General features: G+C 46.5%; 1 protein-coding gene across 4 annotated transcripts in view; it reads left to right on the top strand.

Moving 5' to 3' along the window:
• The first annotated feature begins 165 nt into the window (after positions 1-165).
• Positions 166-15,959, top strand: part of MAPK9 (mitogen-activated protein kinase 9) — a 46,190-nt gene continuing 30,396 nt past the window's right edge. For all 4 annotated transcript variants that reach the window (XM_031437996.2, XM_031437993.2, XM_031437995.2 and 1 more), the window contains exons 1-2: positions 166-277; positions 11,117-11,287. In XM_031437996.2, coding sequence (XP_031293856.1) covers positions 11,166-11,287 — 122 coding nt within the window. In that variant the 5' untranslated portion in view covers positions 166-277; positions 11,117-11,165. The remainder of the gene's footprint in view (positions 278-11,116; positions 11,288-15,959) is intronic.

The raw sequence follows: 15,959 nt of genomic DNA, 5'->3' as shown, positions 1-15,959 counted from the left end.
GCGCTGATTGGTCGGCGCGAGGGTCGGTCAGGCAGGGCGCCGCGGCGGCGGCGGCGGAGGAGAAGGGAGCCAGACCGGAAGGGTCCGAGCGCCCCGGCGCCCCTCACACCCACTGCAGCGGCAGCGGCGGCGGCGGCGGCGGCGGCGGCGGCGGCGGCGGCGGCGGCGGGGCGGGGCGGCCGGCCGAGCCCCGGGCAGCGGAGCCGCGAGGCCAGCGCGCAGCGCCGCCAGTCCGCCCGCCGGCCCTCTCCCCCTGGCGCGGCGGCGGGGAGGCGAGGTGAGCCCCGCGGGCGGGCGGGCTAGGCCGGGCGGGGACTGCTCAGGCCGAGCCCCGTCGGGGAAGGGCGGCGGGAGGGCCGCGCCACCGGGCTCTGCGGGGGCGGGGGCGCGGGCCGGGTTCTGCGGGGCCGACCGGGGGCTGCGCGGTGCTGGCGACCCCGGCCGCCGCCCCTTGTCCTCCGGACTGCCGCAGTCACCCGCTCCCGCCCGGCTGTCATTGGCCCGGAGCTGCGGGCCGGCTCCCCGGTCTGGCCCCGGCAGACATGCCTTGGGGTCTGCAGGCGCCACCCCTCCCGATTGGCACGCAGCTGCACACCCGCTCCCGGATGCTCCAGAAGCCTGGGGTCTGGTTCCCGCGACCTTGGCTGAGGCACTGACTCTCGCTGTTCCTCGGTGTTTCCCTCGGGAAAGTGGGGGAAATGTCTCCCCTTTTGGACAGGGTTGTTGTCAAGCTGTATGAATCTCTGTGAAAGCGCCTGGTCAGGAGCCCAGTGCACATTTGTGGAAAATTGAGCGGGATACTGCCCCTGGCTGGTGTGAGTGTGCGAGGAACCCCCTCCCCATCCGCCCAGAATCCCCCATCCTCACGCTCCTCCAGTGCCTCGTCATTGCACACTCAGTGCCCAGCAACGCCAGAGCGGGCCCTGCCCACCACCACCACTCCCTCCAACCCAGAGCACTGCTCTCCTATCCTGCCCATCTTACCTGCCTTGAATGTGCTGCTCTACATACCTCAGGACCTTTGCACTTGCTGTTTCCAATGATTGGCATTGTCTCTGGGATCTTTGTGCAGCTGGCTCCTTCTGGTCCTTCTTCTGGTCAAATATCTGTTTACACGAGGCCTTCCTTGACCATCCTTTCCTCCCTTAGTCATTCTATCTCATGTTGTTGAATCTTTTTCCTAGTATCTGGTTTGAAACTATTCTGTTGATTTGTCTGTTTATTTTCAGTCTTTCCCACCAGGATGTAGCTTTATGAAAACAGGTAGTTGTCTGATTTGTCGACTGCTTTATCCCCAGTGCTTAGAAAGCACACAGTAAGTACTCAGTAATGTCAGTTCAATGAATGAATGAATGACCTTGCCCGCCTGTTGCCTCTGCTTTCTCTGTTCATTTAGTGACTTCCGACTAACTTGTGAAAGTTGTATGCAGATGGAAGCTTGCTCTCATTTTGTGAAACATTTTAATATCCTTGACCCCTTTATTTGGTAACTGTCAGCACAAGCTGTGATGTAAAATGTTATATTTTTATAATGTTTTAGCTCTAAGTTCCTTCCACACATTTGGGAGACATTTACTGAATTCTGCATTATCTAGGTCAGGCTTTCTACTTGGCCCTGGGGACACAAAGGCAGTAGCAACAGGGTCCCTTCCTCCAGAGAGCCCAAGAGCCAGTGGAGAAGGCAGACGTATAGACAGTGGCAGGACAGCTTGTTGTTGAGGTTGAGGAGGGGCTGTGCCATGGAATTGCAGAGGAGATGATGGGCCTTGAGTGGTGATGAGAAATTTGTTGGAGGGGAGCAAGCAGTGGGAAAGGGCAGGGGCAGGGCAAAGGAACGACTTTTGCCCAATGTAGGGTCAGGAGTCAGCATGCAGGGTAAGGTGTAAGGTAGCCCATTGGGGACCCTGGAGAATCAGACCCAGCTCACCCAGGAATGTTTTAAAAGTCAGAATTTGACTTTTACATTTATACTGTTTTGATTTTTAAATGTTGGCAGCAGCTAATTTAAAAATGTTTTAAATGCTGTGAGCTAGGTAAAATACAGACCTTATTCAGCTTGGTTGCAGAATTGTTGACCTCCAGGGCAGGTTGTGTGGGAGGAAAGAGTTGGAATGAGCTGGAAAGGTAACCCAAGGCCAGGAGAGGTAGGCCCTTTTTGGCCAGGTACTCTCATTTAATTGTCACTGGGCTCTGGGAAAGGAACTTTGGAACCTATCTCTGCAGATGAGGAAACAGAGGCTCCTAGAGTTTCAGCACTCTGTTTCAGAGCAAGCAGCTGGAAAGTGAAATTTGAACCTAGGTCTCCCCAGATAAGCATTCTTTCCTGGGTCCCTCAGCTCTGAGTCTTCTCTTCTGGCTCTTACTTTGTTCTGGAAGAACAACATCCAGTCTAGATAATGTTTTCCTTCGTCTTCATTTAACCCTCCTTTTTTCCCTCCCTTCAAAAGGATCCTGCAGGGTTAGAAAAGAATCCTATTTTGGCATAGTTTTCTCTGAAGAGCTTTGATTCTCCTGAGAATTTTAATTTTCAGTGTGTCAGGACTTCAAATAATTTGTTGACAGATTAAAATGTGTTTATTTGCCCCCCCCCCTCGAAATAAATGTTAGAGGCTACACCTCCATTTGTCTATTTAAAATAAAACCTTAATTTTCTGGATAAAGAAAAGTGTCAGATGAAGCAATTAATAGTGAGTAAACCAATTGTTTTCATGATGCATAAGGTAAAACAAAATCACATTTTTTCTTAACACTATTGATTTGGCAGTAGGGCAGCTGTTTTTAATCTCAGTGTGTAGTTACACTTCACTCCTGGTTAAGAAGGTGACATTTTTACATAATTTTCCTTAAGAATAACTGCATTTGTACTTGGCCTTTTGTGATTGTATGAGCTAGTTTCACTGTCAGTCTTTATTATCACTGTTTATTATGAGGACTTTCAAACGTATACAGAAGTGAACAGAATAGTATCCAGCTTCAACAGTTATCAACTCCTGGCCAGCATCATCCACACACGCTCACCCCCATGTTATTTTCAAGCAAATCCTAACTGTCATGTCGTTTCATCCGTAAGTTTTTCTGTGTATCTCTAAAAAATAAGAATTGCTTTAAACTTGGAAAGCCACAATTCCTTAGTATCATCAGACAGCCAGCCCGTATTCAAATCTCCAGTTATCTCATGACTTTTATGGTTTCTTTAATAGTTTCTTTATTGGAACCGGGATCCAGATAAGGTCCATACCTTGTCATCGGTTGCTGTGTCTTTTAAGATTCCCCCCTCTATTTCTTTTAAGGGGGTAAAAAAGAATTACCCCCTCTATTTCTGTTTTTTGTTTTCCCTGTTTTATTTGTTGAAGCAAGAGCATTTCCCTTACTGAGATTTACTGATTGCCTCTTTGCAGTGTAATGTCTTGTGTTTTTCTGTATTTCTTGAAAATTTGTCGTTGGACCTAGACGAGGCTTGGTCGGATTCAGGATGCCTTCCGGGTGGGGTGCCCTCTTCCTCTAGTGGCAGGTGGGCTTGGTTGGCTCTCACTGTGATGTTAGGGGCTGTTGGCACTCTGTGCCTAGACCCGCTGATTCATTAGGAGGGCGTGTTACTGGGCGGGGTGGGGAGGTGATTTTGTATGTCTTTTGCCCAGTAAGAACTTATATATTTTTTTAAAGAACTATGGATCTTTTTAGATTTTATATCAGCCTTTGGATTACCAGTTAAAACATTTTTAACTAGCCCCTCAAATCCTCTTTGGAAAACGTTGGGATGTAAATTAATAGCTATAAAAGTAACGAGGAAGAGCAGTCCCGTTTTAACATAGGACTTCCTTACAGCCAAGTGTTCACTCAATATTTGAAGGGGAAATTCAACACATTTTATTTTATTCCATTTGACTTTTTTGTTTTGGGGCCCTATAAAACATTCTACTCCTTTTCCCCCTAGCTAATTTTACCTTAGTATCTTTCTTAACCAAAAACTACATAATCTAAAACATTTCAGGGATAGTAAAAATAGATTCTAAGGATGTATGAATTACTAAAGAGGTAATTCTTTTTTCCCCCTTGAAAGCAAGACATCAGTATTAACTGTCTTTGTGTTAAATAGGTTCTTGCCTGTTTTGAAGCTGTAATTTGAAGTATTTCTGTAACTGAATTATTTGGCTATTAGGAGAATGAACAGTATGAAAACCACCTGTTAGTTTGTCTTTCCATGGGCCAGGGTAGGAAGAACTTGGGGGTTTGTTTAAAAAACATTTTATTTTTTTAGACCAATTTGTTTAAAGAACACATCTCCACTGCCCTTCAGTGAAGCTAAGAGAAAGAATAATCGGTGATGATTGCTTTTAAAATAACGCCTTTTCCTTTAAAAAATATATATACACATATATTTCTGCAGAACTGTAAATGATTTAATTTGTTAGACTAAATATTGGATATTGGAACTCATGCTGCTACTGGTTTGATTTTAGCACATCTAGGCATGAGGGTGCCACACCAGATTATAAATCCCCCATGTCTGATTCTGGAATCAGATCTGTTTTACAAACTCATAACTCTCAGAAACATAGCTACTGTTAAATTTTGTGAAGCAGATCTCTTCAAAAACTTTCCTGAAACATCATCTGCCTGCCACACCCTAAAATGAAGAGTAAATTCTGTACGTTGCCTTCTGGCTGTTGTGTTTTTCACTGGGGTGCTCACCTCCATCAACCATGGCGTCGGCTTGTGCCCTTGCCAGCTTTCAGTTCACATTTTCAGAATGAGCAAACATTTGTTTTGGATAAGTAGGATGGGTGTGGTCATATCTGTCCTAAGATCAGCTGACACCGAGACCTTGCCCTGCACTGGGCACTGTCCGGCTGTCATCCTGTGAGGCTGATTCTGAGCTCCTCCCCGTTCTGCAGATAAGTGTAGCCACTCGCCAAGGTCACTCACCCAGACAGCGGCAGCCCCAGTGCCCTCTGACTCCAGAGGCCTGATCTTAAGTGCTGCACCAAGCTGCCTTACCCCATGTATCTCCCACTTAGTTTTGCCTTCACAGGTGTTTACTGGGCACCCGCTGTGTAATTACAGAGGGTTGAGAAATGGATCAGACCCATCTTCTGCCCGTGAGGGGCTCTTACAGTAGAAGTAGAGACTGACTTGCAATGCAGATGAACATACGTTGTGGTGCCAAAAAGATGGGGCGTGTTGGGCACAGTTTGAAGGGAAGGCCCGTTGAGGAGAACTGGGAGGAGAAGCAGGCACTTGGGTTAGATTTTGGAGGGTGAAGTTTGGCCAGGAGAGCAGAAGGGAGGGGGAATTCATTTCAGGCAGATGGAACAGCTCAGGCAGAGACCTGAAGGTGCGCGGGGGCCAGCGTCTGCTGCTCCCAGGCGGTCTGGTACTACCCTGGAGTGGCTGGCAGCGCTCCTCTGCTGTTCTGAGGATTCGAATTTTACTCTCAAGGCAGTCAGTCACTGCTGAAGGAATTTCAACACAGAACAGTGTGATCACTGCGTATTTTCAACAACTGTTTCAATTCCTTATTTTGAAATAATTATGGATTCACAAAAAAGTACAGAAATAGCACAAAGAGGTCCCGTACACCCTTCACCCCCCCCCCCCCCCCGTGGCTGTATATTTGCATGACTACAGTGCAGGATCAGAACCAGGCAGCTAGCACTGCTGCAGTGTTTGTGCAGCCCTGTGTCATTTTATCACATGTGGAGGTGCGTATAACCACCACCATCGCCACCAAGATGCAGAACGGTTTCGTCATCCCAAAGACCTCCTTGTGCCACCCCCTGTAGCCACACCACCTGCCTTGCCCCTCCGCACCATTCATCACCCCTGGCAACCACTTTGACCTTCGGAAATTGGCTTTTATCACTAAAATTTCGCAATACCCTCAAGACCTTCCTAAGTTACCTTGTGTGTCAGCGGTTCGATCACTCTTACTGCTGGGTGGTATGAGTGTGCAGCAGTTTGTCTGCCTTCACCGCTGGGGAGCACCTGGAGCGCCTCCGCTTTGAGCTGAGTGTCCGTGTGCAGGTTTGCACGTGCACGTGCCTCTCTTTCTCATTTGGCGCGTGTGCAGTGGTTTGGAGGTATCAGGAATGGAGGCTGGGAGAACACTCAGCTGCTGGTGTGTCCAAGGAGCCGTGAGAAGGCCTTTACTCAGCACACTGGGCATTGGGGCTGGACACGGGGAGACCTGACAGCCCCAGGCGACTGCAAGGGGCCGATGGGAGGAATCCTTGCTGGATCTTTAGGAGCCAGCTGCGGGCCATGCGATAACCAAATACTAGTTGTTATTCTGTATCATGGTATGTACTGAAGCTTAAGAACCCATGTTGTGAAGGATGACGCTGAGATGCTGTGAGATTCTTGGTTATCCAAGAAAGACTAAATTGTTGTGCTAGGCTATTTTCAATAGAAATTAAAGTAGGAAAAAAGAAGAACAATTTGATTAAAGCTTTCAGTAGCAGGCATTGAAACAAAGAGGGTGATTGTGAAAATCTGCTTTTAAACATAGCAATCAGTTAATTTAAAGATTGCATGCCTTGAGTATTCTGAAGCACTACTTTCCTTAAATGTTTGAGCAGACAGATGACTAAATCTTTTTGTTTTTTATTGAGGTATAGTCTGTTTACAATGTGTCAGTTTCTGCTGTGCAGCACAATTCTTCAGTCATACATGAACATACATATATTCATTTTCATACTCTTTTTCACCATAAGCTACTACAAGATATTGAATATAGTTCCCTGTGCTATAGAATATAAACTTGTTTGTCTATTTTATATGTATTAGTCAGTATCTGCAAATCTCGAACTCCCAGTTTATCCCTTCCCACCCTCCTCCCCCCTGGTAACTGTAAGAGAAACAATTTTTAAAGCATTTCTTACTCTGTGCTCTAAGCAGGTAAGAATGTTCCTCCTGCCCAGTGTTTATTTAGAGAGTGGGTAGATTTTACTCCAGTATCCTAGAGGGGATTCTGCAGGAGTCCCTAGTCTTGACGAAACAGAGATTTTTGATTAGAGCATTTCATTTAACAAGTGTTCATCAAAGCAGCTCGGTAAGTTGAGGGGGCAGCGTGTGTGTACATGAGCCAGATGCCTTCAGCGAAGGCTGGGCCAGTGCCTAACCTCGAGGTGTCCACTCACCACCCTCAGGTCTACAGGAGCAGAGTGTGTCCTCTTAGAGGCTTTCTCAGTGAATCACTGGTGAACATCGGACATTCCCTTCAGTTTATCAAACAGTGTCGTATGAGAGGGAAGACAGGCCCACCCTACTTTAGAGGAGCCCCCAGCCCGAGGGAGGGAGGCAGAGGCAGCCCTGCAGAAGCCGAGTGACCGTGCAGCCAGGTGGGCCCTGCGCAGCGCAGAGGCAGCGTTGGGGGGTGCTGGTCCCACGCTGGGAGCCAGGGTGAGGAGCCAGCACTGGCTGGGGAGGGGGGTTACAGCAGCGTCTGCCGCTTCAGTATGTTGGTAGTATGACTGCATGAAGAAATCTTACACTTCTCGATTTGTAAACTGTCTTCTGAAACTCGGTTGAGGTCCATTTTGTTGAAATACAATCTCGAGAGAGTAGATTTCATTAATAGCGAAATTACATGCTTTCTTGGGTGGCCTTGAGTTTCTTTCTCTTGATCTAATGAAGCCCCAAGCTCGACAGAGGAGGTGGCTTTGACCCCAAGCTCGACAGAGGAGGTGGCTTTGACCCCAAGCCCGACAGAGGAGGTGGCTTTGACCCCAAGCTCAACAGAGGCGGTGGCTTTGACCCCAAGCTCGACAGAGGAGGTGGCTTGGACAGGTTCTCTCTTAGGTGATGTTTTTCTGCCTAGCAAGGGCAACTTATTTTAATTTTAAAATTATTTTAAATCTTGAAGTGAAATTATATTAATTCTTGACCTAATGCTATCATCTACGCCTCAAATGCACAAAAGCTAACCTAGCCCTGTACTGGTCAGGGTGTTGGTTACAGCAGCCATAGCAGAGAGGGCTCCAGATTTGCTCCACAAGGTTGAGATTAATTTGTGCCAATCTCAGTGTGGGCAGGCGGGCCAGAATTGGGGGCAGCTCTGTGCCACAAGGTCATTCACAACTCTGGCTGGTGAGTGACTCTGCCATCTTCAGCATGTGACTTGCATCTCTGGGTTTATGACCACTGATCCCCCAGCCAGCAGCAGGGAGAAAGATAGATGGGAAAGCAAGCAGCTTCCTGTTAAAAAAATATCTGGAAGTAGGATCCATCACTTCTGCTCACATCCCATCAGCCAGAAGTTGGTCACCTGGCCACACCTGAATGTCAGGAAAGCGGCCAGACGTCGTCTCTTGTTGGGCAGCCGCGTGTCCAGCTGGAACAGGATGGCTGCTGCTCCTGAAAGGAAGGGAGGAGCGGATCCTGGAGCAGCCCTGCAGCCTGGGCCCGTCATGCTGTCCTTGGCCACTTCAGGCTTCACCTGCCTACAGCCGAGCTCCCCAGCTCTGCAGCTAACTCCTGTTTGCCTCCAGCTTTCCCCCGCATTTCTCCTCGTCTCCTGCAGGGCAAGTCCCGTCCATGCTTCCTCCAAGCCATGCATTTCCTTCTTTTCCCCACCTGCCACTTCGGTCAGGTCTCCTTGTCTTGAGTCCAACCCGCTCAAATCCATCCCGTCCTCAGCTTCCCGAGTGACCCCTGCAAAAAGCAAGCCCGAGCCTCTCGTGCCTTGACACCTCCACAGCCCTCAGGCCCAGGCCCCAGTGGCTCCGAGTGGCTTCCAGGGCCAGTGCTGATCTGGTCTTGTTTTCTCTGTCCAGTTTTTTCGCCCACTCCCCAGCAACGCCGAATCTCAAATGACCTGTCACCCTCAGAAGGCCCCTCCAGCTCTCTGCACATGCTGCTTCTCTTTCCCGCGTCCCAGCCTCCATCCTGGGGTGTGGGGCTGTGCTTACATCAGGGTCTCTCCTTGAGTGTACCCACAGTGTGTGCTCTCTGTAAGCTCAGAACCTAGAGAGCAGGCAACTGCTGTCTGTTCTGGCAAGGGAACTCGTCCACAGTGGTGCTCAAGAAATGCCTTATGAATGGCCAGCACTGCTGGTACATCACAACATGGCAAAGAAGGCGCCGGTTGTGGTGGCTCCCTGCCTCGCACCGAGTCTGTCTCTGATCCTTTGCCCTTGAGCTCCACTGGTCGAGCAGAGCAGTTCACCATGCCTGAGCACAGTCAGCCTGAGCTCTGTGCCTCTGTTCTCCGTCTCTGGCAAAACCGTCCTGGGCAAAGGCCCCCTCCTCCATGAAGCTCTCCTTGTCTTCTGCACCCCTGCTGGTGGGTGGAACCTCCTCTGCCTTTTGCCTTTGTTTACGTCTTGCTTATGGCCTCACCTCTTTGTGACTTACAGCGTAGGTAACAGACTCATTCCTCTCAGTTTCCTCCCAAATAGTGAATGAGGTGCTACTTCAAGACAACTTCCTGGCTGGTCTTGCTACGCCTGCTAAATTAATCACTTCCTTGTACAAAGGCACCCCATAAATGTTGAGCTGAATTGTCTCAGCCTCTTAAAAACTATAAATTCATCTTTAGAAAGGGATATTCATTCAGATGTCAGTAAAATGGAGTGGCATCGTGAGGATATATTAGATACCATATTATGGGTCAAATCAGCAGAGGTTTACTGAATGTTCACTCTGTCGCAGGGGCCAGGCCCTCCCTGTCCTCCTGTCCTAGGAGTACGAGATGCCACGGTGAGCAAGACAGACCTGCCCTCGCCCTCCTAAAGCTTAGGGTCCACTTCTCACAGCAGCATGGCTTGGCCAACACACTAAGCCTGGGGTCACTCCAGTGTAGCTCGGGGCTGATGCTCCCACCTTGGGTCGTCGTGAGTCACATGTCCGTTTGTCTGGTGCAGTGCTGGCCTCCGGAGGCCAGTGCGTAACGGCTTCCAGTCGCAATGATCCTAAAAGCGGTGCCTTAGCCACTGTCCTGAGAATGGTACAAAAGCATGAAGCAAAGGTCAGTTGGAGAAACTATTCATTGGATTTAAATTCTTCACTCAGGTTTCTTATTAATCAGTTTGTTTCTGTGTTTTATGGAAGTCCTAGACATCACCATGTTGAAATACATACCATCACTCCAGAAAACTCAGCGGGTGGCAGTAAGGTTTAGGTGTTGGAGCAAGCAGGCGGGGGTTTTCTGGAGCTGCAGAATAAAATTCAAATTCTGTGCTTTTAAACCATATAGAATCTTTACCTATCTGATTTTATTCTTGGCTTTTTCATTAAAAAAAATGACCAAAATAAAGAGCTTGCTAACTTTGCAATAAACATTGTCAGACGAGAGCCAGGGAGCCAAGGAGAGGTAGCTGCCTGTGTGGGAATCTCAGCCTCTGTCTGAAGCACAGAAAGGCTGCTCTGGGGCTGCCAGTTAATACTCAGGCCTCGTGACTGACATCGTAGTGCCCGTGTCATTGACTGTCGGTTGTGACAGTTCTCTGTCTATGGCTGTCTGTGCTGAAGCCCACTAGTGATGCGGGGAGTGGGCGGCGTGGGCTGGCTCCTCCCGGGCGGGACCACCTCGCATGGCAGGAACACTCTTGTGGGCGTGCACTGCACACACGGGTGTCACCTGGCCTCCAACAGCCTGTTCTTTAACTTCCCACTTTTACAGTCACTTTAGCCTCGGACTTGCTTCCTGGTTCATCACTTTAACCTGAATCTGTGGACTTAGCAGAAGACTGGCCCATTTGTGCTTCTGCGGGAACTGTAGGCACGTTCCTTTTGCAGCACGCCCAGAGTGCCTCCGTCTCGGGTTGAGACAGCTCGGCATAGTCTGGTCTCACAGGAAGCAAGCTGATGAGAATCACGTGTTGGCATGGCCTTGCCACAGCTGGTCAAAGTGTGCACAGTCTTTTCTCCAGAGGTTACTTCCTCATCCAGTCCCTTAAAATGTGATCATGCAGGGCCTCAAGGTGCCTTCCTTTCATGGTAGTCTTGTACCATTAAAATGTCTTTGCATTTTTTGTGTGTGTCGCTGAAGTTCAGAACTTGGTCTGAGTATATCAACTTACAGCCACGTTGTCTTAATCAATTTGAAACGCCGTTAAGTGAGCCGTGCATGTGTAATTTCAGTAAGAATGCGTGTTCATCCTGTTTTTCTTTCAAGGAACCTGACGGCAGCACCAGCTCTGGAGAATACCACATGACACTGCATCATGAGTGACAGTAAATGCGATGGTCAGTTTTACAGTGTGCAGGTGGCAGACTCGACTTTCTCTGTCCTCAAGCGCTACCAGCAGTTGAAACCGATTGGGTCTGGAGCCCAAGGGATTGTTTGGTAAGTGTGGTCTGTTTCAATAGCGCGGATTGAGCTTTTGTTGTAATAAAAACTACGTAGAACTGAATCGTCAGGCTTTAGAAACACGGATGATAAAAAGACCCTTTTCTTTGCTATAGGTTTATAAGCTAAATTGAGTCAACCTCTTGCTCTAGGTATATGTAGTCAGGTTTTAGGATACAAACTCAAATTCTTAGAATGCTGCATAAATTTAAATAGGTAGCAGTTTTTCTTTCTTTTTTTATTGTTTTGTTTTTGTTTTTGTTTTTCTTTTCCATTCCCCCTGTCATTGTGATATTAGAGCAATAGGTATGACAGTGAGTTGTACGGGAAGTTTGGAGCTTTATTCATTTCTTCATCCCGGCCACCTTTCCCCTCCCCCCCTTTTACTCCCGATCACTCCTGTTCATTTCTAGGCGCCGTCTTGGCAGTGCCTTGCCCTTCATTGGCAGGATGAGGCCAGTCAGTGTCATTATCACCCCATGGATAAACCAGGAAGGGATGCTGTATGAGGGGTTGGGCTGGCCGTCTCTTCCTTGGTGTCTCACTGCAACTATGTGTCCAGCCCAGGACGTCAGAACCGTTGGTCTGACTCTGAACCTTAGTCTCTTGCATGGTAAGACAGTCAGCTGCCGCGACATCACCGGCCAGCTAAAGGTAAAGTTTTTCACATGTTTTCTAGACTACAGTTATCAGCACTTCCCAAACTTTTTCTCTCTCAGTTTTCTGGGCAAAACTTTATCTTCTCTTTTTGGTCAATAAAAACAAGATTGTCTTTGCATCTAAAAGAAACTGTGATGAAGCTAAACATCCAATGATTACAGCCTGTAGGCAGAGGGGATTCAAGATAAAAGAGAACCTGGATATTCCAGCAGGCAGTGAGCTTCTGTCTCCATTAGAGACGCTGAGTTTAGAGACTGTATCAGTGCTTAGTCACTGATCTGCCTGTTAAAGAGACTTGTGATCAGGGGAGCTAGCTGTTTTCTTTGGCCCGGGCAGTTGGAGGCCCTGGAGCTACGAGGAGATGGCAGTTCAGAGAGAGTCCCAGAAAAACTAACGAGGGAGGAGGAGCTGTTTGGAAGGAATGCCCAGCTTGCTTCTAAAAGAGTGGTGATCTTAACTTCAGCTGATAGCATGCTGTGTTGGTACTTAAACCCAGTGTGCCAGAAGTTTTAAAGTCAATGTATAGTTCAAATTAGGGTGCTTTGATGTTAATAAAAGTTCTAGACAATAAAACATTCTTTTGATACATAATTCATCTCTTATTTGAAAGTGGGTGGTAATTTGACACAGGTAATTAAGTAAGACTGATATCAAGGACTTTTAATGTAATAACTACATTAAGAGGCTGACTAGAAGTTCATAATTAATTATAAAATGGAAGGCTTTATAAGGGGTAGGCAGTTAAAATTAATGACTTCATTACAACATGGTAAATAACAATAAAATCACATGCTACTTTATAAAATACTGTTTTCAAAGATTAGTTTTGATTCCAGTTTGCATATATGACGTCTCAACTTTGTATTTTAAAGAAATGTTTAATAAGGAAATTATTCACTATGGATGTGTATTTTTCATTAAAAAATTCTAATTTTGAAATGAAACTCCAAATACACCATTATAAGCTGAACCTTCTCTGGTAAAAGTGGTGGTAGAATTATAGGATGGAAAGTTCTGAATTTTTTTAAAAAATTTAAAAACTGAGTGTCCAGAAATAAATCCATACATCTGTGGCCAGTTGACTTTCAAAAAAAAAAAAAAAGATGCCAAGATTATTCAATGGAGAAAAACAATCTCTTCAACAAATGGTGCTAGGACACCTGGATCTCCACATGTAAAAGAACGAAGCTGCACTCCTACGTCTCACATCACATATAAAGTCAGCTCAGAATGGATCAGTAACCTAAATATAAGGGCTGAGCCATAAAATTCTTAGAAGAAAACAAACGGGGAGAGCTTTAAGACTTTGGATTCTCAGAAATGACACCGAAGGCATGAGCAACAAAAGAAAAAAATTGGACTTCATCAAAACTGAAACTTTTGTGCCTCAAAGAACACTATCGAGAGAGTGAAAAACAACCTAGAAAATGGGAGAATGTTTGCAGATCATTTATCTGATAAGAGTCCAGTATCCAGAATATAAATAATTACTACAACTCAAGCACAAAAACAAAAACCTAATTAAAAAATAAACAAACAAACAAAAACCAGGCAAAGGACTTGAATGGACATCCCCCCTGAGAAGACTTACGGCCGGCGAGCACAGGGCAAGGTGCCTCCTGTTGGGCATTTGGGAGATACAAGTCAAAGCTGCAGTGCAGTACAACCTCACACCCACTAGGGGGCCATAATCAGCAAAATGGAAAACTACAAATGTTCTCAAGGATGTGAAGAAATAGAGTCCTCATACATTGCTGGTGAGAACGTGAAACGGGGCAGCCACGTATGGAAAACAGTTTGATGGTTCCTCAGGGAGTTAAACCGAGAATTATTACATGGCCCAGTAAATACTCCTAGATCCACACCCAGGAGAGCTAAAGACAGAAGTTCAAGTGAGGCTTGTGTACATGTGCAGGTGTCCTAGCAGCACTATTCGCAGTAGCTGAGAGGCGGGAACAGCCCCAATGTCCATAAGTAGATGGCTGGACGCACAGATTGTGTCACACACATACGTGGAGTATCAGTCACAGAAAGGAATAAAGCTCTGATGTACGCTGCAAGGTGAATGACTCTCGGAAATACTATACTAAGTGAAAGAAGCCAGACATAAAAGGTGGTATTACTACGTGAGTCCATTTATGTGAAGTATCCAGAGTAGGTGAATCCATAGGGAGAGATGCAGCTTGGTGGTTCAAGGGGGCGAGGGGGAGAGAGGAACGGGGCACGACTGCAAAGTTTTCAACTGCGTTTTGGGGTGATGGGAAATCTTTTGGAATTAAATAGAGTTGGTAATTGCACAATACCGTGAATGTGCTAAATGCCACTGAATCGTTCACTTTAAAATGGTTCATTTTATATTTATGTGAATTTCACCTTAAAATTTTTTTGAAAAAAGTAAACTGAAGGTTACCTTAAGCTAAGGATGTTTGTCATTTTAATGGCAGTTAAACTCTGACACTGTAGTATTGGATATAGTGTTTTCATGTTACATCATGCATTAACATATGTTGTCATTTTCTTGCAGTAACTTGACCTGTATGTTGACAGAATCTTAACAGTCCTCACCTAACTCTTAATATTTCTATTTAAATAATTTTATGACAATTTTACTAATGTTTCTAGAAGCGACTTTCACCTCACATACATGTAGGAGCTGAAATTTTAACATCCTAACTTCGCGTCTCACAAATCCCCGTTGCCATAGCCTGAATTTTGATTCTAAGGACAGATCAAAAACTGGGTTTTGCTCTTTTCTGCTCAAGAAAGAAGTCATTACTTTGAACTGATTAAGGTAGCTTTTAATGAGCCTCTGCACAGCAGACGGTTTATGATCTTTGATGTAATTATTCACTTCACTTTGTAACCCAAGTCCGCTACTCATGACCAGATCAAAACCTTTTAGTTGGGTTAACTTTCCTGATGCATGAAAAAGAGGTTAGTTAACATGATTCAGATTATTGGTGTTATCTTTTAGGAATGTTTGTGCAGTTATGAAAATTATTCTTAGGCTTCTGGGATGTTTTCGTCCAGCTTTTAGAGGAGGTGCCATCCTGAGAGTCGGGCCTAGATGAGATGAGACGTGGTTTCCCTTAGTGCTTTACTGCTGCTTTCTGCCAGGGCCTGCGCCGGCTCCCCTCCGCTGGGGACATGCTCCTCGTGCTCCTTCTGGGCTTGAGACATGGTCCTGTCAACTGCAGCAGTGGTGGTGCCAGCAGTGGTGGCCGTCCTGAACTGACGGTACAGGAGAGGAACTTTCCCTTCGATGCCTCCCCCACATGTCTTGGGGGGATTTTTTTTCCTGCTCTATTTTGAACAGCATCTTGGACGCTGGCATTTTGCTTTAAGGTCGTCAAAAGAAAAGTGGTGGGTTTTGTTTTGTTTTTTTGTACATGATGCAAGAAGAGGGTCTTTTACCTTGTTCTGCTGTTTGGATAGAGCAGGAAACTAAGCATGGTTCCAGTTAGACTCCTTCCTTCCTCATCAGTGACGGGAGGGCCTGAGTGTCCCCCCCGTCAAGCTTTAACTTTTAGCTGCCTCATTTCTCCATGGTCCCTTCCCTGCAGATGCGGCAGGTTCTTTCCATGCCCATCCCACGCACATCTCCTGGTTGGAGTCTCCTCTGACCCCTACCCCAGTCTGTCCAGACACCACCCCGGTCTTTCAAGACTTATCTGTGGAAAATCCCCAGATAATCTCAGCTCATGCTTGGAATAGAGTCTCCTCTCTGATTGAACCAAATGCTTGATTGAAGCACCTGCACGTGCGTGCGCGCGCGCGCACACACACACACACACACACACACACACACACACTCTCTCTCCATTACTGTAAGAGAATAAATTTGTGTTTTAAACCAGTAAATCTGTGGTAATTTGTTACAGCAACAATAGGAAACTAATATAGGGGGCATGTGGGCTTTTACATTTTTGAGAAATAAAATATCATTGTAGCAATACTGCATGGTGTATAAAACTTGTTAAACATCTGTTTAAACTGGAGCTTTGTAACG

This window comes from Camelus dromedarius, chromosome 27, assembly GCF_036321535.1.
Source record: "Camelus dromedarius isolate mCamDro1 chromosome 27, mCamDro1.pat, whole genome shotgun sequence".
Taxonomy (NCBI): domain Eukaryota; kingdom Metazoa; phylum Chordata; class Mammalia; order Artiodactyla; family Camelidae; genus Camelus; species Camelus dromedarius.
The sequence above is the reverse complement of the archived record's forward strand: the minus strand, read 5'-3'. Positions and strand labels throughout refer to the sequence as shown.